Below are 25393 nucleotides of genomic sequence, written 5' to 3' on the forward strand. Positions count from 1 at the left end.
ACAGAGGAGCTTGGTGGGCTACAGTCTATGGGGTCACAAAGAGTCCGACATGACTGGGTATGGATGTGCGCGCGCACGCACACAGCTTCTTAGAGATGAGGTTAGAAAAGGAGACAGAATGCAGATCAAGGAGAGACTTAGAGGTCTTCACAAGGAGTGTGGAGTTTATCCCATAGCCAATGAGAAACTAAGACATGTTTGAATTACTATATTGTGCGTAAGACAGGCCTTTCCAGTAGGAATATACAGATGGACTAGGAGAGGGCTAAAATTGGGGGAAGGATGCCAAGAAGAAAACTAATGTAACTGTCCCATTAGAAAGAATGAAAATCTGAACTCAAGCAGTGTAGTGGGGTTGGGAGAAAGGGAGTGCCAGAGTGGGACCATTCCTTCACTAGGGATACAGCCCCTCTTCAGTCAGTCCACTCTCTGAATTTGACTCATATCCTAAGAATTATCTGTTTTCAACTATTTCTTTCTATTGTTCACGACTCTATTCTTCCTCTGCTCCTAAATTTCTACTGAGTAACCTAACCTTGGTTCCATTTCTCAACTGGGCCTCTTGATTAGCCAAGGACTTCAGCATGTCCTCCCAAAGCTGCTAATCTTCAACAGTGTGAGCCTTTCAATCCCATTTGTGTTCTACCGCAGACAAACAGCTTGATAGCAGTTTGGTTAGCAACTAAAGGAGATAAATAGCTAAGAAAATGTCAAGAAAGTTTTTTTTAGATTGAGCAAGCATAGATTATGTCTCTAAATTTGTTTTCCAAAGAAAAGAATGCTCTGTAAACAGCTTCATTAAATCCTTGCATCATTTGTGTAAAATCTGCATATTAAAAAAAAATCTAAATGGCTTTTCATTCCCTTCTTAAGGAACTCCTACACCAATTCATAGTTCTCAGATAACAAATAAATACAAGATTGAGGCTGCTTTGTTTCCTTTAGTTTGCTCTCCTTAAAAAAAGAAAACAAAAAAGCCACCAGGGACGATTTCTAAATTTTTTTTCAATACCCAGAATCATAGAAAATCTCTTAACTTTACACTGAGTCGCAATATTCTTCTTACAGTTATTCCGCCGTCTTTGCTGAGAGTGAACTGAGTGGCTGGGATTATGACTATGGTTTCTGCTTACCCAAGACACTCCAATGTGCTCCTGAACCAGATGCTTTCAATCCCTGTGAAGACATTATGGGCTATGACTTCCTTAGAGTCCTGATTTGGCTGATTAATATCCTAGCCATCATGGGAAATGTGACTGTCCTCTTTGTTCTCCTGACTAGTCGTTATAAACTGACAGTGCCCCGCTTTCTCATGTGCAATCTCTCCTTTGCAGACTTTTGCATGGGGCTCTACCTGCTACTCATTGCCTCAGTTGATGTCCAAACCAAAGGCCAGTATTATAACCATGCCATAGATTGGCAGACAGGGAGTGGGTGCAGCGCGGCTGGCTTTTTCACTGTTTTTGCAAGTGAACTCTCTGTCTACACCCTCACAGTCATCACACTAGAAAGATGGCACACCATCACCTATGCTATTCAACTGGACCAAAAGCTGCGACTGAAACATGCCATTCCAGTCATGCTTGGAGGATGGCTCTTTTCCACTCTCATTGCCATGTTGCCTCTTGTGGGTGTCAGCAATTACATGAAGGTCAGCATTTGCCTGCCCATGGATGTGGAAACCACTCTCTCACAGGTCTACATCTTAACCATCCTGATTCTCAACGTGATGGCCTTCATCATCATTTGTGCTTGCTACATTAAAATTTATTTTGCAGTTCAAAATCCAGAGCTGATGGCTACCAACAAAGATACAAAGATTGCTAAGAAAATGGCGGTCCTCATCTTCACCGATTTCACCTGCATGGCACCAATCTCTTTCTTTGCCATCTCAGCTGCCTTCAAAGTGCCCCTTATTACAGTAACCAACTCAAAGGTTCTACTGGTTCTCTTTTATCCTGTCAATTCATGCGCTAATCCGTTTCTGTATGCAATTTTCACAAAGGCATTCCGAAGGGATTTCTTTCTGTTGCTGAGCAAATTTGGCTGCTGTAAATATCGAGCTGAACTTTATAGGAGGAAGGATTTTTCAGCTTATATCTCCAATTGCAAAAATGGCTTCACCAGATCAAATAAGCCCTCTAGGTCTACCTTGAAGCTGACTACATTACAGTGTCAATATTCAGCTGTCCTCGACAAGACTTGCTGTAAGGAGTGTTAACGGTGATATCAGTAAACACATTACTGAATTATACTTAAATATTTAAAAACTTTATCCCTACCAGTAATATTAACAAAGAGTTGGTTTCAGGAAATTATGTGTTAGGCACATCAGGCAAAAAAAGACTCTACCTAGCTCAAAACATGGTCCATGACCACGGCCGGTCTAAAAACTATTTGTCACTGGCACATGATAACAATACAGAGTGTTTAGAAACTTTTACATCAATTTTGACAGATTAATTTTATGTCTTCTGTACCTAATATTTCAAAAATGAGATGGTGTTTTGCATGACTGTAATTTTTTTCTCATTTCATCCTTGCAGTAATTTTTATTGCATTTTTACAAAAATATTAGTCCATAAGAGATTTGAAATTTGAAATAACTAGTCCTTTTCCTCAGTTTGAGAAATACAGACTCTAGAGATGCACTGTCCAATCTGGTACCTACCACACACATGCAGCTAAATTAAGCTAAATTAAAAATGTGTCTTCTCAATTGCACTAGGCACATTTCAAGTGCTCAACACCCATACATGACCCATGGTTGCTATATTGAACAACACATGTACAGAACAGTTTCATCATCACAGAGAGTTCTATTGTACAGTGCTGTCCTAGACATTTATTTATCCCACATCCAGATTCTATATTTAATAATTATTAAAATTTTAAATTATACTATTTAAAATTAATGTAAAGTAAGCATCTAAAGGCATATTTCATCCTGTTGGTCTGGCGTTTAGTCTCTAAAGAGCAGTGAAGCATTAAATAGTAGACTGTAAACTCCTTGTGGGTAGGAACCCTGTCTCAATTTTTCTTCCTTATCTCCTAGCTCAGGATCTCAGCAGTAGCATGCAACAAATGTGCTGAATGACACTGAAGTTAAGAAATCTACAAGAAAAAAAATATTTTTTCTTTCTAGGGCCCTATCTTTTATGGAAGTAAAAGAAAATGCTTAAATATTTTAAAATATTTAACTTTCATAGTTTCTATCTTTGAAGGTATTGAAAAATATATCCAATATTTGCTAGAAGGTATTTTATTTATCAGAATTGACTCTTATAGGACAATAAAATTATGGTTTTAATTACAATGTTTTTGTAAGTTCCTTTGACACTTTAAAGTAACTTATTGAAAGTTTATTATATGCCAAGCATCTTGATAAGTATTTTATATAATTCAACCCACTTAATCTTCATAAAACTCTATGATGAAGATATTATTCACATTTTAGAATAGAGGAAAGCCCATTACAATTTTCCCAAGTTCTCAAAACTAATAAAAGCTTCAACTAATAGGATTCAAACTCAAAGTTCTGATTCAGGATCCCAGCCTTTTAACACTGTTTTACTGCCTCCCATATTGGTAAATCATAAGCCATCCAAAGGTTTAATATGTGTTCAAAGTTCTTTTAATTTCCCCCAACATTTTATTGTTGGGGGGAATTTTCAAATATATGAAATATATGTTTCAAATACATTTTCAAATATATGAAAAGTTGAAATAATTGTACAGTACACACCCATATACTGAGACTCAACATTTTACTATATTGGTTTAGAAAATATCATGATAAGAAAAATAATTCTATATAATTATTAATATCTATCCAGTATTTATCCATCCATCAATTCTGATGCAATTTAAGTTACAAACATCAGTATTTGTCAGCCCTTAAACCCTTCAGCATGCTTATCATTAACTGAAGTTTAATATTTGTTTACATATTTAAGGTAAAATTTAAATATGATGAAATAGACAAACCCTAAGCATACCATTTCGGAGAAGGCAATGGCAAGCCACTCCAGTACTCTTGCCTGGAAAATCCCATGGATGGAGGAGCCTGGTAGGCTGCAGTCCGTGGGGTCGCTAAGGGTCAGACACGACTGAGCGACTTCACTTTCACTTTTCACTTTCACACATTGGAGAAGGAAATGGCAACCCACTCCAGTGTTCTCGCCTGGAGAATCCCAGGGATAGGGGAGCCTGGTGGGCTTCCGTCTATGGGGTCACACAGAGTCGGACACGACTGAAGTGACTTAGCAGCAGCAGCAGCAGCAAGCATACCATTTAATGCATTTTGAGAAATATATACACCCATGTAACCCAAACATTCATGAAGATACAGAACACTCACCCTCAGAAAGTTTTCTCATGTCATTTCCTAATTAATCCCTCACTTCTTCCCTACAAGAGTAATAATGCATACATGCTAAGCTGTTTTAACATGTCCAACTCTTGCAACCCCACAGACTGTAGCCCTACAGCCTCTTCTGTCCATGAGATTCTCCAGGCAAGAATACTGGAGTGGGTTACCATGCCCTCCTCCAGGGGCTCTTGTGTCTCCTGCATCAACAGGAGGGTTCTTTACCACTAGCACCATCTGGGAAGCCCAGAATAATAATGGTTATGATTTTTTTCCTAAGAGATGAGCTTTTGCTCCAGAATTTCATATAAATATAGAATCATACAGTTAATATTCTTCTGTATAAAGCTGTTTGACTCAACACAATGTTTTTGCTATTCATCACTGCTGCTGCTGCTTGAATCAATAGTTCATTCCTTTTCGTTGCTGAATAGTATCCAATTGTATGAATAGAACACTGTTTTCTATTTTCTTATCAATGGATATCTGGGTTATTTTCAGTTTTTAGCTCTTCTTTGGCATTTGTTAAATAAATGTAAAGTCACAACTAGACTCTCCACACATTTAGTCTGCTCTCAATCATTATGCCATTTTGCAAAGTATTTTGAAGTAGATTATAAAAAAGCATAAACTTTATAAAATATCTCTTTTCTATAATGTGTTTTTCATAGTTCTGACTTTTTTACTCCACAACTAGTTGTCTTTATTCAGATGCTGTTCTCTCTCTTGTAAGCAAGTGTTCTAGAATTTGTCTCAATGAGAGAATGCTAATTAGTCATGTTGCTATACACACACACACACAATAAACTTTTTGGTTGATAATAAATCACAGAACCAAAACAAGTAAGCGAGCAAAACAGCAGAAAGTAAACAAAATAAAAAATAAAATATATCCTTATAAACTTTAAATTATAAATTATACCTTTATTGTTTTAGCCTTACTTGTACATATACTCTGAAAACAACTTTTACAGCCTTTCCCACAAACACTGATCTTTACTGTCTACACTATGATTTAGGTTTTAACACACAGAGTCATAGTGTACTGTCTTCCTCATCCTCACACCCTTTCATTCATCAGTTATTCCCTTCAAATTGTCTTCCACATCAGTTCTTTATTCTGCATTCCTATCACCATTCCCACATCTCAGACCATTTCCCCTTACCTCTCGAGTATTTCTACACCTCCCTCCTTTTTATTCATATCTAACCTTTCCTATCAGAGAAGGCAATGGCAAGCCACTCCAGTACTCTTGCCTAGAAAATCGCATGGACAGAGGAGCCTGGTGGGCTGCAGTCCATGGGGTTGCTACTAGTCGGACATGACTGAGCAACTTCACTTTCACTTTTCACTTATTGGAGAAGGAAATGGCAACCAACTCCAGTGTTCTTGCCTGGAGAATCCCAGGGATGGAGGAGCCTGGTCGGCTGCCGTCTATGGGGTCGCACAGAGTCGGACACGACTGAAGCGACTTAGCAGCAGTAGCAGCAGCAACCTTTCCTATGGCCATACTCTCATACCCACCACCACTGATTCAGTTTACTTCAGTCGCTCAGCTGTGTCCAACTCTTTGCAACCCCATGGACGGCAGCATCCCATGGACAGGCTTCCCTGTCCATCACCAACTCCCAGAGCTTGCTCAAACTCATGTCCATTGAGTCGGTGATGCCATCCAACCATCTCATCCTCTGTTGTCCCCTTCTCCTCCTGCCTTCAATCTTTCCCAGCATCAGGGTCTTTTCCAATGAGTCAGTTCTTCACATCACGTGGCCAGCGTATTGGAGTTTCGGCATCAGCATCAGTCCTTCCAATGAATATTCAGGACTGATTTCCTTTTGGAAGGACTGGTTGGATCTCCTTGCAGTCCAAGGGACTCTCAAGAGTCTTCTCCAGCACCACAGTTCAAAAGCATCAATTCTTCAGTGCTCAGCTTTCTTTATAGTCCAACTCTCACATCCACACATGACTACTGGAAAATCCATAGCTTTGACTAGATGGACCTTTGTTGGCAAAGTAATGTCTCTGCCTTTTAACATGCTATTTAGGCTAGTCATAACTTTTCTTCCAAAGAAAAGTTCTTCCACCACTGATTAAACTTCCTAAAATCCTATCCCATTATATACCTACCAAAAATTCAAAATTCCCTCCCCAATCCACTAAAGTCAAGACACTGTCTTTACTTCAAAGAGAGCAGGGCATAAATAATAAATATGTAATCCACAATGGTTTATCTCTTTAAACTTCTTTAGCACCTATCATCTGTATCACTTGTTTTTTGTTCTACACTGATGGTATTATTATCTTAATGTATATCTCTTATTTCACACACATTATAAATTCCTTTAGTAATTTCTCACCTACTTCTTTGTTTCTCCCACTATATCTATCTTAGTCTTACATGTAAGGCAATTAATATTTTTAGCTGATTCACTTTCATAACTGAAATATAAAACAACCCTTGTTAAGGAACATTTTCCTTATGAGATGGTCTCATAGAAAGTGTATGTTCCTAATCTACATAATCTCTCATACATAAAACATCAAATGCTCAAGAAATTTATATTTCTATCTTGCATTTTTATTTTTTTATTACCATGTTTGATGTACGCTGCAGAATGACTAAAAAGATTTAATCAATTTGGAGTAATTCATCTAAACTTATAAAATATTTTTAAAAGGCATTTTGTCCAAAAGTTATAACATTTGCGAAAAAGGACCTGGTTTTAGTTTTTTCAAAAATGTATTAAGTTCACATGCAAATTAAGAATCTTTATGCCACAAAGATTTCAATAAACATGTTCACAACTGGAAAAAATCTTTTCATAATGTACAATATGAATGAAACAGGTAAAGAAGGTAATCCAGGCAAGATCAGCTGGTCAGTCCTTAAGAAACTAACTATGCAAGCTCAAGATCTTCACAGTCGACAGGGAGAGGTAGAAAGTATGTAAAAAAAAAAAAGCCCTATGTGATGCATGCATGAGAAAAAGTCTGGGTTAGGAATTACTATACATGATACGTGAATTTCACATAACACAATAAACTGTAACCTCTTTACTAGGGACATATTCACCACCTATAAAAGGGTGTAGGATGGTATTTGCCAGGGTATTGTATTTACAAGAACATATAACTCACTTTATGACATTTTGTTAAAATATGCAACAAGAAATGTTAAACTTGGACATGATAAAGAGGCTCCTAAAAGTAATACCATATTAAAGTCAAGTCTCAGATACACTCAACAACTTACAGAACTTAAAGAATAATTTTCTCTTTCAAAACAAATTAATATTTGTTTCATTTTAACAGATGGGTTAAAAAATTTTTTTAATATGACCCATCAGTAAGTAGTGAAGCCAACTTATAGGGGCAATACCATCAAAAAATTTTTTCTAATGAACAGAATAGAATCAAATATAGGAGGCCATTATGTTAAAAGCAAATACGATTTCTGATACTTTTGTTTTATTTGTACTATATGTGCCTATGTACATGCAAACACACACCAGTTGTTAAAGTTTACTTCTCAGTGTGTGCTTAGTCACTCAAAGTCGTGTCCAACTCTTTACAACCCCATGGACTGTAGCCCACCAGGATCCTCTGTCCATGGGGATTCTCCAGGCAGGAATACTGGAGTGGGTTGCCATGCCCTTCTCCAGGGGATCTTCCCAACCCAGGGATCAAACCCAGTCCCCTGCATTGCAGGCAGATTCTTTACCATCTGAGCCACCAGGGGAGCCCATTTCTTAGTGTGACACTGGCCAAAATAACTTGTAAACTATTAATTTACACAACTTTTCAAGACTCAGGATTCTTTTCTAGTACTATTTGAAACTGATAAAAGGGCACCGAGGTCCACAATAATTCGGGGACTCTTAGTTCTCTGTGCATTCACCACCCAAACTATCATCATTTATACTACCGTGCATAGGTAATCAAGGAGCTTGTTTCGTTTTGTGCTAAGTCTATTTTAAATGGATGTTTATACATTTTTAAAGAATCAGAGGCATGGGGGCATGCAAAGACACAAATGAGACAATGGCTTTTTTCTCTGATAAAATGTACCCCATAAATAAAGAGGACCAACATAGCAGCATTTGTAATATGATTTAAAAAAAAAAAATCACTGAAGCAAAGTGAGAACTTAAAATTCCCCACGGAGAAGGGGAAAGGAATTTTAGAAACAAGTATCGTCGCCTCTCCCAAACACAAACCAACACGCTAAAGCCCAATTTCCAAGTGAACACACCTTGTCGATAAATTCAGCACTTAATACAGAGTGACCTGAAGTCTAGAAAGTGTCCTCCTCAACACTGGGTGGGGGTGGAGGAGTACATTTCAGAAATGACACAGAGAATAGGTGCCCTCTTTTTGCCTTCCATGTAGAAAAGATGAACATTTCCTGGTGGGTAACATCCGTGAAGGGAACCCATAGCTCCTGGAAGTTCTCAGGAGCCAGAGCAGGAAATGAAATAGCAGAGGTGGTCGTGAAAAGGACAGTGAGTCTGAGGGGGAAGAAGGCACCAGCCCACCCAAGTAGTACTAACTGAATCCTCAAGCAGCTGCCAAATTGAGGCCAAAGACAGTGCCCCACTCATGTTGTCCACGGTCCAGATGAGATTTATCCAAATATCTCAAAAGACCTAATGGTAGCTGAGTCACTTGGGTAGAGCAGAACAAGCATTGGAATAAATTAAACTAAGTAGGGATGCCTCTAAAAAAGAGATGAGGAATTCACCCTGTGACCAGCCAGATGCAGGAATCTAATCCTCAAGAGCTTTTTGCCCATTCCATCTCAGAACTTCTTTTCATGAAAGAATTACTGTCCTGGAAAATACTAGTAAGTAAGTGAAAGTCACTCAGTCGTATCTGACTCTTTGCGACCCCATGGACTATACAGTCCACGGAATTCTCCAGGTCAGAATACTGGAGTGGGTAGCCTTTCTCTTCTCCAGAGGATCTTGCAAACCCAGGGATTGAACCCAGGTCTCCCTCATTGCAGGCGGATTCTTTACCAGCTGAGCCACAGGGAAGCCCAAGTGGAGAACACTATTCAGGGCCAAAAGTAGGGATCCTAGACTTAGAGACCATGTTTCTCTGGTGGCTCAGACAGTAAAGAATCTGCCTGCAATGCAGGAGACCTGGATTCAGTCCCTGAGTCAGGAGGATCACCTGGAGAAAGAATGGCTACCCACTCCAGTATTCTTGCCTGGCAGTCTCCTATGTCCAAAGCTGTGGCAGTCCATAGGTTTGCAAAGAGTCAGACACGACTGAGTGACTAACACACACACATATACACACACTCCATCCACTAAAAGAAGCAGTATGATGGGGAAAAGTTTCCTTTAAGGAATTTGAATCTATTACTAAGGAAGAGAATGTTACAGAATAGTTTACTGAAATATTAATTTGCTCTATTTTCATTGGTGTTAAGAAAATGAGAGCTATTTTGTTTCTGCTTTCTGATTTTAAGAATTATCCAGGTCTTCTGTTTTCAAATGAGATCGTCTCACCAAAATAGAAGGTTCCTGAAGAGAACATCTCTTCTTGACTCTTGATTTAGAAAGCCTAAACTCAATGAGGGAATTCCCTGTTAGGAAAAATTAAGAGAGACAGTACGTTTGATGTTACAAGACTTCGCAAAGGAGTCTTCCACTGAAAGAAAAGTAGAAAAAAATTAGAGATGAGGGAAGAAGACAGAAATATGAATTAAAATGGGAACCTAACCCACTCCCTAGAATTCCCTAGGGAAATATCAGCTACAAAGAAAAATGGTCTGACCACAAGATAAACCCACAGGCTAGTCCTTGGCTCTAGGGATCCTGGCATTGACTCAGATTTTCATGTTCTAGTGTAGGCTCAACTGAGGCATCTGTCTCCAAGAAGCCATCTGGGCTTGCACAATCACCATACTGTTAGAGATAAATGTAGACTAGCTTTATCTAGAGACGCCTTCCTGAATATCTAGGTACTCACAAGGCTCTCCAGGATCTTTTGAAACATGGTTTGCTGAGTGGTGGGAGGAACACCAGCCCCAGTCTCATAACTGATACTGACTTTGCCATGATGGAGAACTGGAGTCTGATTTAAATTTTACTTCAGAATTAAAGAAATAAGAAATTTCTTCATGCTCAGTTCAGTTCAGTTCAGTTGCTCAGTCGTGTCCGACTCTTTGCGACCCCATGAATCACAGCACACCAGGCCTCCCTGTCCATCACCAACTCCCGGAGTTCACTCAAACTCATGTCCATCGAGTCGGTGATGCCATCCAGCCATCTCATTCTCTGTCGTCCCCGTCTCCTCCTGCCCCCAATCCCTCCCAGCATCAGAGCCTTTTCCAGGGAGTCAACTCGTCGCATGAGGTGGCCAAATTATTGGAGTTTCAGCTTTAGCATCAGTCCTTCCAATGAACACCCAGGATTGATCTCCTTTAGAATGGACTGGTTGGATCTCCTTGCAGTCCAAGGGACTCTCAAGAGTCTTCTCCAGCACCACAGTTCAAAAGCATCAATTCTTCAGCGATCAGCTTTCTTCACAGTCCACCTCTCACATCCATACATGACCACTGTGCTTTGTAATGGTACAGACAATGAGGGTTAAAAAATAAAAACCTGTTAAACAGTGTGAAATATAAAATGAAAGAAATGTAACATTGTATATTTGTATCTGCATCTGAATTATAATTTTATTAAATTGCATACAGTGAACAATATGTGACATAGTCCCTCTGATGTTTATGAGGTACCGAGCTCGTAAGTTTTACCACTCTGCATCACCAATGGCCTTTGCAAATACATAGTCTCTCCCTCCAAAACACATTACACCATCTTTCAGATAGAATTTCCATTTGTCCTTGCTTCGATGAACCTGGAGGCAGAAAAATAGTCTAAATTAATCAAATTAAGAAGCCAAAGGATTATTTACATTTCTCTGCATATACCATGGGATTATTCTGACCCTAAATGGGAGTTCTTTTTTTTTTTTTTAATACTTATTTACTTATTTATTTGGTTGCCTTGGGTCCTAGTTGTGGCATGCTGGATCTTACTGTGTCATGCAGGATCCTGGGTTGCAGTGCAGGAATTCTCCAGTTGTAGCTCACAGGCTTAGCAGCTGTGGTGTGCAGGCTCCAGAGCATGTGAGTTTCAACAGTTGTAGGACGTGGGATCTTAGTTCCCTGACCAAGGATAGAACCCACATCCCCTGCACTGGAAGGCAAATTCTTAAGTACTGGACCACCAGGGAGTTCTTTATAAGTAAAATCTCTTTAGGATAGTTTATTTATTCATTCAGCAAATATTTGCTGGGTTCCTATGTATCAGGTATTGCTTTAAGCACTGGAGATTTATTAGTTTTTTAAAAAGGAAAATAAATAGCGTTTTTTTTTTAGAACAGGAGAAAAATTCCTGTCTTTGAAGAGTTTACATTTTACCAAGGATGGGAGAAACAAAGTCAATAAAACCATAAACTCCATAGACTATTAAAAAGTGGTGTGCATGCAAGCTAAGTCGCTTCAGTCGCATCTGACTCTCTGTGACCCTATGGGCTGTAGCCTGCCAGGTCCCTCTGTCCACGGGATTCTCCAGGCAAGAATACTGGAGTGGGTTGCCATGCCCTCCTCCTGGGGATCTTCCCGACCAGGGATGGAACCCATGTCTCTTATGTCTCCTGCATGGACAAGCAACCTGGGAAGTGTTATGAAAAATAGATCAGGAAAAAAGAGTATCACAAACACAGAGGTGGGGTTACAGTGTTAAGTAGAAGCATCAGTGGGAGCTTGAGGTAACATCTGAGCAAAGACTGAAAAGGAATACGTTGACTAGAGAGCATTATAGGCAAAGAGAACAGAAGTCCTGAGAGGGGCATGCCTGGACTGCTCAAGCAGAGGTCACTATATCTGCAAAGGAATAGAGAGGATGCAGTTAATAGCAAGAATGAAAAAATTTAGTTGTGTTTCATTTTGAAGAAGAAAGTCAATAGTCCTAAATAACACACTGAGCAAGGTCAGAAAATATAGCTTATAATCTATCAGATTCTGCTGGCTATTCTTTAGATTCAGTAAACCAGACTGATACAAAATGCTGCTGCTGCTGCTGCTGCTAAGTCACTTCAGTCATGTCTGACTCTGTGCGACCCCATAGATGGCAGCCCACCAGGCTCCCCCGTCCCTGGGATTCTCCAGGCAAGAACACTGGAGTGGGTTGCCATTTCCTTCTCCAATGCATGAAAGTGAAAAGTGAAAGTGAAGTCGCTCCGTCGTGTCCGACTCTTCGCGACCCCATGGACTGCAGCCTACCAGGCTCCTCCACCCATGGGATTTTCCAGGCAAGAGTACTGGAGTGGGTTGCCATTGCCTTCTCCGCTGATACAAAATAAAAACTAGAAAATCCTACCACCTTAATAGGTAAGAAATCATACAATTATTGTTCAGTTCAGTCCAGTTCAGTCGCTCAGTCGTGTCCGACTCTCCGCGACCCCACGAATCACAGCACGCCAGGCCTCCCTGTCCATCACTGGGTAAATCACAAGTGACTATTTAAAAAGCTTAGAAATACATGATCTGAAATCAAGCGTAAAAATTAAGCCTAGTTGTTGACTGCAAACAGTCAGACTGAGGAAGAAAACCCTGTGTCTAGTATTCAGAATATGCATTTTGGGAGGCACAAGAAAATACAAAGGGTAAATCCTCTATTTGTGTGGGGAGGGCGGAGATGTCCTAATGATGGAAAATTTCTCCTCTGGGTTTTGACTTTCCAATTTTCATGTTCACAAATCTTTGGTCTCAGGGAACACAACCATGACAACAGAATCCTTAACACAAATGATAAAATCTGACCAATATTAGGGAAAGAAAAATAGCAGAAGCAGCAACAACTCTTCCCATTACCTTTATCAAGTGACTATATCCATTAATTATCTTATATATTTATTCTAGAAATGCAACCATGGTTCAACATTAGGAACTTATTAGTACAAAAACTGTATTACTAAACCTAAGGAGACAAATAATATAATCATCCCCAGTGATGCTGAAAAAGCTTTTGATAAAACTCAAGCCTTTTAAGAAAGACTATGTCCTACAAATACACACACATTCCCTCTCTCTCTCTACTACCTCAACCCAAAAGCTGTGACTTAGTGCTTAGTGAGGAAAATCCTAAAAATATTCCCACTCAAGTCAGAACATAGACAAGAAGACTATTCTCAAACATCACTCTAGAGGTACTAGCCAATACAGCAGACAAAAGGAGAGTACAACTGGTACTAGACAACATAAGTAGATGAGAAAGAAACAGAGATATAAAAACTGGAAAAGATGAAATAAATCTGCAGACGCAATGACCGGATATCTGAAAAATCTAAGATAATCCATTTAAAATGACTAAACAAGAGTTCAGTATTGGTACAAAATTAATATATAGAAATTCATAGCTTTCACTATACAAGCAACAGTTATAAGATATAAAGAAAGAGCCTGTATCCCATAGCAAAAAAAGACAGCATAGTTAGGAATAAATTTTACAAATACTCGACTACCAGCACCATTAAATACATTCTCCTTTTTGAAATATTTTCCTCATTTGGTTTCCAGAATATTCCTGGTTTTCCATTTCTTCCTATTCCATTTCTTTGAGCATTCCTTTGTTTTGTGTACTGATTTCTCCTTCTCTCCCTCACCTCACTTTTAGAGTGTACCAGGACTCTTCTTCCTGTTTATTTCACTCTCTTGGTGATCTTATCTAATCTCATGGTTTTAAGTATTAACTATGACTCCCACAATTTATATCCCCAGCTCATACGTCTCCCTTAAAACTCTGATTCTCATTCAACTGCTTCAACACATCTTCCTGAATGTCCAATAAACATCTCAAGCAAGTTTAAAATAAGGACACTGATATATATTCTCCCCTGAACTTCACAGTCTTCCCCATCCCAATGGGGAATGGCCACTCATTCAGACAAGAAATCTTGGAGATAATCTTTACACTTCTTACTCACACCACATATCCAGATCCATCATTAAATGTTAGTTCTACCTACAAGCCATACTCATATTACAACCACTTCTACCGCTTCCACAACTGCTACTCTTGTTTCAGCTACCATCCTCCCTCACCTGGACTGATATGCTCCATGACTAGTTTCCCTATTTTCACCCTTGTCCCACACTAAGTCTACTCTAAACATGGTGGCCAGAGTGGCCCTGTTAAAAACATAAATCAGATATCATTTCTATGCTCAAACTCTCCAATGACCTCTCATTCAAATATAAAGTCCTTAAAATGGCCTATATGGTCATGTTCTTCCCCTCACTTAATGCTCTGGTCTCCTCACTGTTCCCTGAACACAGAGGTATTCTTCTAGCTCAGGACTTATGTATTCATTGTTCCCTCTGTCTGAAATGATTATATCCAAATATCCTCATGGCTCATTCTCTTACATTCTTTTGATCTTTACCCTATCACATTGTCAGTAAAGCCTCCCCTGGACATTGCATCCAAAACTGCAACCCACTCCTCCTTAATATTACTAAAATGCCACATTCTATTAATGTGATCTCAGTGAAAATATCAACAGATTTGTTTTATTTTGTTTTTAACCAGAGAAGGTGATTCTAAAGTCAATACAGAGAAATAAACAAGAATGTCCAGGAAAACTCTGGAAAAGAATATGAAGAAATACGAGCCCTACAAGATATTAAAGCTGTGGGGGGCTGAGGGACGGCACATGGGTGGAGCTGGGCGTCGCGGAGGCTGCGTCCCAGTCACGTCCTGTGATGTCACCGGCCGGAACCGAAAGCCTCCTCGGGGGGCTTGAGGCATGTTGAGGAGCTGGGCGTTGCGGAGGCTATTCTCAGCGCTCTCCTGCAGGGCTGATAATCCGTCCGCCCGTCCACTGAATGTGGCTGACTGCCGAGGTGGGGCCAGGTGGCAGGGTCCATGGTCTCCTCGGTCCTCCGTGTGTCTCTTGGCGAATGCAGGGTGTGAGGTGGTGATTAAAGGTGTCCATCAAGATCAGTGAGCAAGATGAAGACTTGCTTAGCGACATGATGGATTTGAAGGTCCATGAGAGAGACTCAGAGGACCAGATACAGGAATCCTCCAGGGTGCGTCATTTGCCTCTAGTCCACTACTTCTGGGATTATGAAAGGGGAGCTCCCAGCCATGGGCTGCACAGCAGCAGCCTTAACTTCCTCAACTGGTTGTCAGACCACAACTGCCCAGGATCAAACAGGATTGCTGAGGTGGAGACTCTCTGGGCCTCTGCAGAATTGGTGATTGGTATTAGAGTTCTTGGCTGCTCACGGGAGGGTTCCGGGCCTGGTCAGCCCAGTGCTGGCCTTGTTCATGTCGCCAGCAGATCATCGACGAAGACTTGTGGATCAATCCCCTGCAGCACTACTCAGGTAGAAGGTTCTGAAACGAGAGGTAACTGAGAGAAACATGGGTTGTGAGGGGATCAGAAGCTGGGTACTGAAGGCACAGCCGTGTAGAGGCCGGGACACTCCTTTCCCACACAGGGAATCTCAGGCTCATGCCAGCTGGATGTGGAGCCTGGATTCATGTCATGCACACAGACTGGATGATTGAGGACTTCATATGTCCAAGTCACACACGAAGCAGCTGTGCTTACAGCATGAGAGTCCTACGTGATTCTAATAGAGGCAGGGTTAATCAAGCTCCTTCGTCAGAATCTTCCTTCCCTGGGTCCTGCCATCCACAGGCCTCCTGCTGCTCATTGAGTTTGAGATTCCCTGGGTCCTTCATCCCCACCCCTTCTCCTGGGAAGCCCCACAAATTGCAACGGGCTTCTCTCTGGTGTCACATTGCACTTTTGTGCTAAATTTGGTGTCTTCTCTGAATTTCCACATCTGCCACTTGGCCTCTCACCACCAAAACAGATCAAAGCTGGAAATGGCTTAAGACTGGCTGGTGATAATACTGAAGGGCTGGGGGAGGAAATGGACAGTGATCCCAAAAGGGCAGGACATGGAGCCTACTGACATCATCTCCCACATTGCTGGACACAGGCAGCTTCAGCTACTGAAACACCTGTGTTACCTGTTTGTGTTTATGTCCCTGTATCTTGCACGTGTGTGTGTACACAAGCGTGCTTGTGTCGCCTGTGTATGTGTGTGTGTATGTGTGTGTGTGTGTGCGTGTGCCTGTGTCCGGCCCACTGCAGACACAGAGGTGAAGGCAACAGAACATGAGACATGGAGCAACCAGAAGAAGAGGCACGAGGCATCCACAGACTCGGGGAGACTGGTCGGAGAATCTCCGCAGTGCCCATTTCCAGGACAGAAGTGAGGAAAGGATGGCCAGTGACAACTGTCCTGCAAGTGCCAGCCAAACCCACAAGTAGTGTCTCCTGAACTTCTAAGCCATTGCACTGCCGTTGGTCTAGTCTGATATTCTGCCCTCTCGTGGAGAAATAGAAGAATGCTTATGAATGTAATTTATAAAATCCAGATGTATTCTTTACATGTTGAAAAAGATACTGTATAACTTTATTAAAAATTAATATATACTCAAAAAAAAGATATTAAAGCTGTGGTACATATACACAATGGAATATTACTCAGCCATTAAAAAGAATACATTTGAATCAGTTCTAATGAGGTGGATGAAACTGGAGCCTATTATACAGAGTGAAGTAAGTCAGAAAGTAAAACACCAACACAGTATACTAATGTATATATATGGAATTTAGAAAGATGGTAACGATGACCTTATACGCGAGACAGCAAAAGAGACACAGATGTATAGAACAGTCTTTTGGACTCTGTGGGAGAGGGCTAGGGTGGGATGATTTGACAGAACAGCATTAATACATGTATATTATCATATGTGAAACAGATCGCCAGTGCAGGTTCAATGCATGAGACAGGATGCTCAGGGCTGGTGCACTGCGATGACCCTGAGGGATGGGATGGGGAGGGAGGTGGGAGAGGGATTCAGGATGGGGAACACATGTACATCCATGGCTGATTCATGTCAATGTATGGCAAACCACCACAATATTGTAAAGCAATTAGCCTCCAATTAAAATAAATAAATTTTTTAAAATAAAATAAAGATATTAAAAACATCAAAATAATTAAAGCAATGTAACAGAGGTTATGGAGAAGGAAATGGCAACCCACTCCAGTGTTGTTGCCTGGACAATCCCGGGTACAGGGTAGCCTGGTGGGCTGCCGTCTATGAGGTCGCACAGAGTCAGACACGACTGAAGTGACTTAGCAGCAGCAACAGAGGTTAATGGACAACCCAATGAGACAAAACAGAAAATCAAGAAGTAAATTCAAAATATTGAACTTCAGTAGATGATAAAGAAATCATTCTCTTTTAAGTGGAAACAAAATAGACTTATTAAGAAACAGTATTAAGAAAACTGGGTAGCCATCTGGGAAAAAATTTATAATCACCTGTCACACCAAGAAAAATGGCTCCATCAATCAAGAGTTACATTTTTTAAAAGAAATACTAGAAGAAAACATGGGTGAGTCCCTTTAAAATCCTGAGGTAAAAAAAAAAAAACTTTCTATTCATGACTCAAAATTCAGAAGCCATAAAAATAAAGGTTGACAAATTCAACATCTTCATGAAAGGAAAAAAAAAGCATTGAAAGCAAATAACTGAGGAAAAAGTATTTTTGCACATACCAAGAGCTAATCTCTCCTAAAACAATACAGAACTCTTAGGAATCAATAAACTAATAATTCAATTTTTTAAAACATAGAGGGTGGGACAAATTGAAAGAGTAGCATTGAAATATATGCATTACCATATGTAAAAGAGATACCTAATGGGAATTTGCTGTATGACACAGGGCGGTCAGCACGGTGGTTTACGACAAGACATGAGTTTGAGTGAACTCCGGGAGTTGGTGATGGACAGGGAGGCCTGGCATGCTGTGATTCATGGGGTCGCAAAGAGTCGGACTGAACTGAGCAACTGAACTGAAAAGGCTGAAAGGGAGGCTCAAGAGAGAGGGTACACATGTATACTTATGGCTGATTCACGCTGTTGTACAGCAGAAACCAACACATTGTAAAGCCTCCAATTAAAAATAAAAATAAAACAGACAAAAGTTATAAAGAAGCAGTTCACATAAAATTAAATATAAATGGTTCATAACACAAAAAAAGTTAAAAATGTCACCAAAGTATCATTTTTCACCTTTCATAATAGCAAAGATCCAAATGTCTCATTACACGCCACTGGCAAAGCTGTAGAAAAAGGAGGACTCTCAAACACTGTAATAGGCATATATACTGGAATAACCTCCAGGAGAGCATTCTGGCAATATCTAACCAAATATATTTTCCCTTTAACCCAGTAATTCCACTTATAGAGATTTATTTAATAGATAAAACTGCCCACATAGGAAATGCTTTATGTACATGGTCATTCAATAGCAAAACAACTGAAAAATAGCTCAAATAAGAGATGAGTTAAATAAATTTTAATAATTCCACAATGGAATATTACACAGTTATAAAAATATCCAGACAAAGATTTCTAAGGTATACTGTTAATCTCTTAAAAGAAAAGGTACAAAATATAGTGTTGTCTATGCTACCCCCTTAGGCTGTACTTGAATAAAGAGACTAAATATATAAAGAAATTAATGTAACTGGTTACTTATTTGCACTGAAGGCAGTGACAGGGAACTACTGGTAGGAAGAGCAGATGGTGAAGGACTGGTTACCAGAGTCCTTATGGTATACCTTGTATGGTATTTAGATATTTTCACAATGTGTATGCAATATCTATTCAAAAACAAGAGAGAGAGAGAAATACTGTGCTACACGCCCAGCAATTACCCACTGTAATACCAGCATCTAAGGGACAAAGTCAGCTAAACCGTTAAATGAAAATGGAACATGTTTAAACAGTTTCATATTCCACTATAAATAGTACCCTGTTTATAGCACAGAACACTCCTAACTATAGTAAAATGTTTCATTTCACCATTAATCTTCCCTATAATATCTTTATTATTTTAATCTTTATATTAATCTTGTACATTCTCTCTGCCTCTGAAATAGTATGTCCATTAACTCTCACTCAGCATGTTTATCAGTAACCTTCATTTAACCCTTTTTCACTGCACATGTTAATCTCAAAGTTTTTCCCTTGAATGTTAGCTTATAAATTTTAAAGTTAAATCTCATATGATAATCAAAGTCAGATAAAATATACTGAAAAGCAAACAAAAAACCCAGCTCTTCTCAAAGTTTAATGAGCATGAAAATCACCTGGGAGTCTTGTTAAAATGCACATTTTGATCCAGTACTCTAGGATAAGACTCAAAATTCCTTATTTTTAACTCTTTCCCAGGGGAACTGATACTACTGGCCTTCAAAACACACTAAGCAGTAAAGCTCTTACAAGACTATTACTGAAGTTTTTCAATTTACTTGAGTTTGGTTACATTCAATACTTCTTCAAATAAGACAACTAGTAACCAGAACTTGGAAGTTATTCTCTTATAAAAATTCACTAAAACAATGGTTCCTCCCGCCCCACTTTTATTGCAGATACACTCTCTTTGCTAGCTATCTTCCGACTTTCTCACTTCCTTTTCAAAAACTTTTCAGTAGTTCCCCAATGTCCTGGTTTTGTATTGTTCTTAAAATATTCACTAGTTAGAGTGCCCTCAGACAACTAGATTTATTAACATGCTACATCCTCAGCCGTGTCCGATTCTGCAACTCCATGGACTATGTAGCCTGCCAGGCTCCTCTGTCCATGGAATTCTTCAGGAAAGAATACTGGACCAAGTTGCAATTTCCTACTCCAGGGGATCTTTTCTGACCCAGGGATCAAACCTGCATCTTCTGCATTGGCAGGAACATTCTTTACCACTGTGCCACCTGGTAACACTAAACATCAACCACCACTCTTTCTATCTACCTCACGGGTTGTTGCGAGAAGCAAAAGACAATGTATAAGAAAATACTTTGGGGACTTCCCTGGTGGTCTAGTGGTTAAGAATCCGCCTTGCAGTGTAGGGGACATGGGTTTAATCCTTGGTCGGGGAACTAAGATTACACCTGCCACGGAGCAACTAACCCTGTACCACAACTACTGAGTCCATACACCACACAAAAGATCTCACATGATGCAGAGAAATCCTGCAAGCCACAACTAAAACCTCAAACAGACAAATAAATATTTTTTTAAATACTTTGAAAAATATACAGCACTGTGTTAATTAACTGCAAGCTATTTTTCTCAGTGTAGTACCACTAAAGATACTATATCCATAATGGTCTAGAAAACTATTTGTGACTCTATGGAATGCAAATATAATCTAATGCCTTATATAATGCAACACACTGTTTATAGAATACACTACACTATTTATAAGAAGAATCTAAACAAAGTTTCAAACCAAGGACCAGTTCCTTTTCTATTACCTCTTCCTTCTTGTTCATGTTTCAGTTCAGTTCAGTCGCTCAGTCGTGTCCGACTCTCTGCGACCCCATGAATCACAGCACGCCAGGCCTCCCTGTCCATCACCAGCTCCCGGAGTTCACTCAAACTCATGTCCATCGAGTCGGTGATTCCATCCAGCCATCTCATTCTCTGTCGTCCCCGTCTCCTCCTGCCCCAACCCCTCCCAGCATCAGAGCCTTTTCCAGTGAGTCAACTCATCGCATGAGGTGGCCAAAGTATTGGAGTTTCAGCTTTAGCATCAGTCCTTCCAATGAACACCCAGGATTGATCTCCTTTAGAATGGACTGGTTGGGTTTACTAGCATATAAATTGCCATTTTCTATCTATATAAAATGTTACAGGAGAGAAGATCCTATTTTTAGAGAAAAGGGTTTATTTTATAGCAATTCAAAATATCATCTTCTGTTTGACCTGAGTATATTGAAATTGTTACTGAAAAAAAGTGAAAGGTGTAAATATGAATTAGTCATCAGGGAAATGAAACTCTAAACCACAAGATACCACTCTATACTCACTAGGATGGCTAGAATCAAAAAGATAACAAGTGTTAGTGAGAATGTGAAGCAATCTAAACCCTCATTTATTGACAGGAATGAAAAAACAGTACAGCCATCTTGGAAAATAGTCTGATAGTGCCTTAAATTATTACTGTATGACCCAGGAATTCCACTCCTAGGTATATACCAAGAGAAATGAAAATATATATTCACAAAAAAAACTTGAATATTTATAACAAAATTCTTCATAATAGCCAAAAGTTAGAAAAAACTCAAAAGTCACTCAGCAGATGAACAGATAAGCAAATTGTGGTATATCCATTCAAAGAACTAATATACATCGATAAAAAAGAATGAAGAATTGCTACAAGCCATGATATGGATGAATCTTGAAACACTGTGTGTAGTAGAAGAAATCAGTTATAAAATACCACCTATTATAAATTGTTTTCATATAAAACTCCAGAATAGGGAGATCTACAGTGACAGAAAGTACATTAGTAATGCCTTACTACTGAGGATGGGAGGAAATGGAGCAGTATGGGAGTGAGAACTAAAGGGAATAGGTTTCTTTCTCAGGTAATGAAAATTTTCTAAAATTGACTGTGTTAACAGTTTCAAACTGTGGTGCTAGAGAAAACTCTTGAGAGTCCCGTGGACAGCAAGGAGATCAAACCAGTCAATCCTAAAGGAAATCAACCCTGAATATTCATTGGAAGGACTGATGCTGAAGCTCCAATATTTTGACCACCTGATGTGAAGAGCTGACTCACTGAAAAAGACCCCAATGCTGGAAAAGATTGAAGACAGGAGGAGAAGGGGGTGACAGAGGATAAGAAGGTGGGATGGCATCATTGACTCAATGGACATGGGTTTCAGCAAACTCCGGGAGACAGTGAAGGACAGGGAAGCCTGATGTGCTGCAGTCCATGGGGTCACAAAGAGTCGGACATGACTGAGCAACTGAACAATAACAATGGTTACACATATCCATAAATATACTGAAAATCACTGAATTGTACACTTTAAACAGGTAAAGTGTATAGGGCATCTTTAACTCTCCCTTGTCAATCACTCTCTCATATCCAGCTAATCACTAGATCCCAATGATTCTTTTTTCTTTTTCTTAATTTTATTGAAGTATAGTTCATTTACAGTGTTGTGCTAATTTCTTCTGTACAGCAAAGTGACTCAGTTTATACACAAACACACACATATATATTCTTTTTCATATTCTTTTCCATTAAGATTTTGAATATGGTTCCCTGTCCTATACAATAGGACCTTGTCATTTATCCATCCTATGTATAATATTCTATCTCTGTTAATCCCAAACTTCCAATCCTTCCCTCTGCTACCCCAACTCCTTTGCAACAAGTCTGTTCTCTACATCTGTGGGTCTGTTTTCATTTCATAGATATGTTGATTTGTGTTGTATTTTAGATTCCATACATAAGCGGTATTATATGGTATTTCTTTCTCTGTCTGATTTACTTCACTCAGTATGACAATCTCTAGGTCCATCCATCGGAGAAGGCAATGGCAAGCCACTCCAGTACTCTTGCCTAGAAAATCCCATGGACGGAGGAGCCTGGTAGGCTGCAGTCCGTGGGGTCGCTAAGGGTCGGACACGACTGAGCGACTTCACTTTCACTTTTCACTTTCACACATTGGAGAAGGAAATGGCAACCAACTCCAGTGTTCTTGCCTGGAGAATCCCAGGGACAGGGGAGCCTGGTGGGCTTCCGTCTATGGGGTCACACAGAGTCAGACACGACTGAAGTGACTTAGCAGCAGCAGCAGCAGCAGGTCCATCCATGCTGTTGCAAATGGCATTATTTCATACTTTTTTATGGCTGAGTAATATTCCTCTGTGTATATGTACCACATCTTCTTTATCCACTCATTTGTGGATGCACATTTAGGGTGTTTCCATGTGCTGTACTACTGTATTGTAAACAGTATTATTTATTGTACTATTTATTGTACTATTATATTGTAAACAATATAAATATTGGGGTGCATGTATCTTTTCAAATTACAGTTTTGTCCAGATAAATGCTCAAGAGTGGGATTGCTGAATCATATGGCAACTCTAATTTTAGTTTTTTGAGGAACCACCATACTATTTTCCACAGTGGCTACACCAATTTACATTCCCACCAACAGTGTAGGAGGGTTTCCCTTTTCTCCACACCCCCTCCAGCAATTGTTATTTGTAGACTTTTTAATGATGGTCATTCTGATTGGTGTGAGGTGGTACCTCACCATAGCTTTGATTTGCATTTCTCTAATTTAATTAGTGATGCTGATCATCTTTTCATGTGCCTAGCTGCCATCTGTATGTCTTCTTTGGAGAAATATCTATTTAGGTCTTCTGCCCATCTTTGGATTGCGTTGTTTTGTTGTTGTTCGGTTGTATGAGCTCTTTCGATATTCTGAAAATTACGCCCTTGTCAGTTTTTTTCCTTTTTTATTTAATTTTACATTTTTATTGAAATATAGCAGATTTACAATGTTGTGCCAATCTCTGCTGTATAGCAAAGTGACTCAGTTATGCACACACAGACATTTCTTTTTTATATTCTTTTCCATTATGGTTTATCACAGAATATTGAAACTAGTTCCCTGACCTATACAGTAGGACCTTGTTTATCTTTTCATTTTATTTATGGTTTCCTTTGTTGGGAAAAAGCTTGTAAGTTTGACTAGGTCCCATTTGTTTATTTTTGGTTTTATTTCTATTGCCTTGGAAGACGGACCTAAGAAAACTAATGTCAGAGAATGCTTTGCCTATGTTCTCTTCTAGGAGTTTAATGGTGTCTTATCTTATATTTAGGCCTTTAATCCATTTTGAATTTACTTTTGTATATGGTGTGAGGGTGTGTTCTAACTTCACTGATACATATGCAACTGTCCGACTTTCCCAGCACCACTTGCTGAAGAGACTGTCTTTTCCTCATTGTATATTTGACCAAACACACAAAGAAGAACTTAAACCCATCCTTCTCTAACTCTTCCAAAAGACTGAAAAGAAATATTCCCCAAAACATTCTATGAACCCACCATCACACTGATACCAAAACAAGACAAAGATACTACCAAAAAATAAACTACAGGTCAATATCTTAGATGAATACAGACACAAAAATTCTCAACAAAATATTAGCAAACAAAATCAAATAACACGTAAAAAAAGATCATACACAACAACCAGGCTGGATTCATCCCAGGTGCCAAAGGATGGTTCAATACACACCAATCGATATGATATATCACATTAACAAAAGAAAGGACAAAAACCATGTGATCCTCTCAACAGATGCAGAAAAAGCATCTGATAAAATTCAACACCCATTCATGATAAAAAAAAAAAAACTTATGAAAGGGGGTATAGAGGGACCATATCTCAATATAATGAAAGCTATTTATGACAAACCCACAGCCAATATAATACTCTACAGTGAAAAGCTGAAACCCTTCCTGCTAAAATCTAGAACAAGACAAAGATGCCCCTCTCACCACTTCTCTTCAACGTAGTATTGAAAGTCCAGTGATTCTTCCATCATAATCTCTAACTGTTCTATGTTCTATGCTGCCATCTTTAGTCTGGGCTCTGTTACTTTATGTACCATCCCTGTTCCTCTTACTATTTGCCACTTCCAAATTAACAAAGCCAGTTTTTAAACCCAATTGAAATTTTCTCAATATTATCCTTAGAGGGCTAATGTCCACCAAATAAAGTTTGAATTTTCCCTACCAGAATTCTGGGTTTTCCAATCTGCTTCAAACTCTGTCCCCCACCCAGTCTCATTTCCTAAAATATTCAAAAGGAAAACACTTTACTCAAGGCAGAGTTGTCTCTTCACTCTTCCTTATAATTCTACATGCATTCATTTCTCTGCCTTTTATCAGGCTATTCTACTCTCCTGAATGCCTACTCTCCATGCTTATCTATATCCTACAAATCGTTCAAGACCTATTTAAAAGCCCCACATCATCCAGGAAGGATTTGTGGAGAACTCCAGCTACAAATGATTTCCTGCATTTCCTA

The 25393-nt window shown here is 39.4% G+C and overlaps 2 protein-coding genes across 5 annotated transcripts in view; one reads left to right on the plus strand and one right to left on the minus strand.

Annotated features, from left to right (window-relative positions):
• Positions 1-11321, plus strand: part of LHCGR (luteinizing hormone/choriogonadotropin receptor) — a 71743-nt gene extending 60422 nt beyond the window's left edge. For both annotated transcript variants that reach the window (XM_055399421.2, XM_055399424.2), the window contains one exon: positions 1069-11321. In XM_055399421.2, coding sequence (XP_055255396.2) covers positions 1069-2221 — 1153 coding nt within the window. In that variant the 3' untranslated portion in view covers positions 2222-11321. The remainder of the gene's footprint in view (positions 1-1068) is intronic.
• The window catches only part of GTF2A1L (general transcription factor IIA subunit 1 like), a 51923-nt gene continuing 37580 nt past the window's right edge, over positions 11051-25393 (minus strand). For all 3 annotated transcript variants that reach the window (XM_088841496.1, XM_088841494.1, XM_088841495.1), the window contains one exon: positions 11051-11240. In XM_088841496.1, coding sequence (XP_088697622.1) covers positions 11133-11240 — 108 coding nt within the window. In that variant the 3' untranslated portion in view covers positions 11051-11132. The remainder of the gene's footprint in view (positions 11241-25393) is intronic.

The sequence above is a fragment of the Moschus berezovskii genome, chromosome 11, assembly GCF_049115385.1.
Source record: "Moschus berezovskii isolate FMDL1 chromosome 11, NW_MosBer_1.0, whole genome shotgun sequence".
NCBI lineage: Eukaryota > Metazoa > Chordata > Mammalia > Artiodactyla > Moschidae > Moschus > Moschus berezovskii.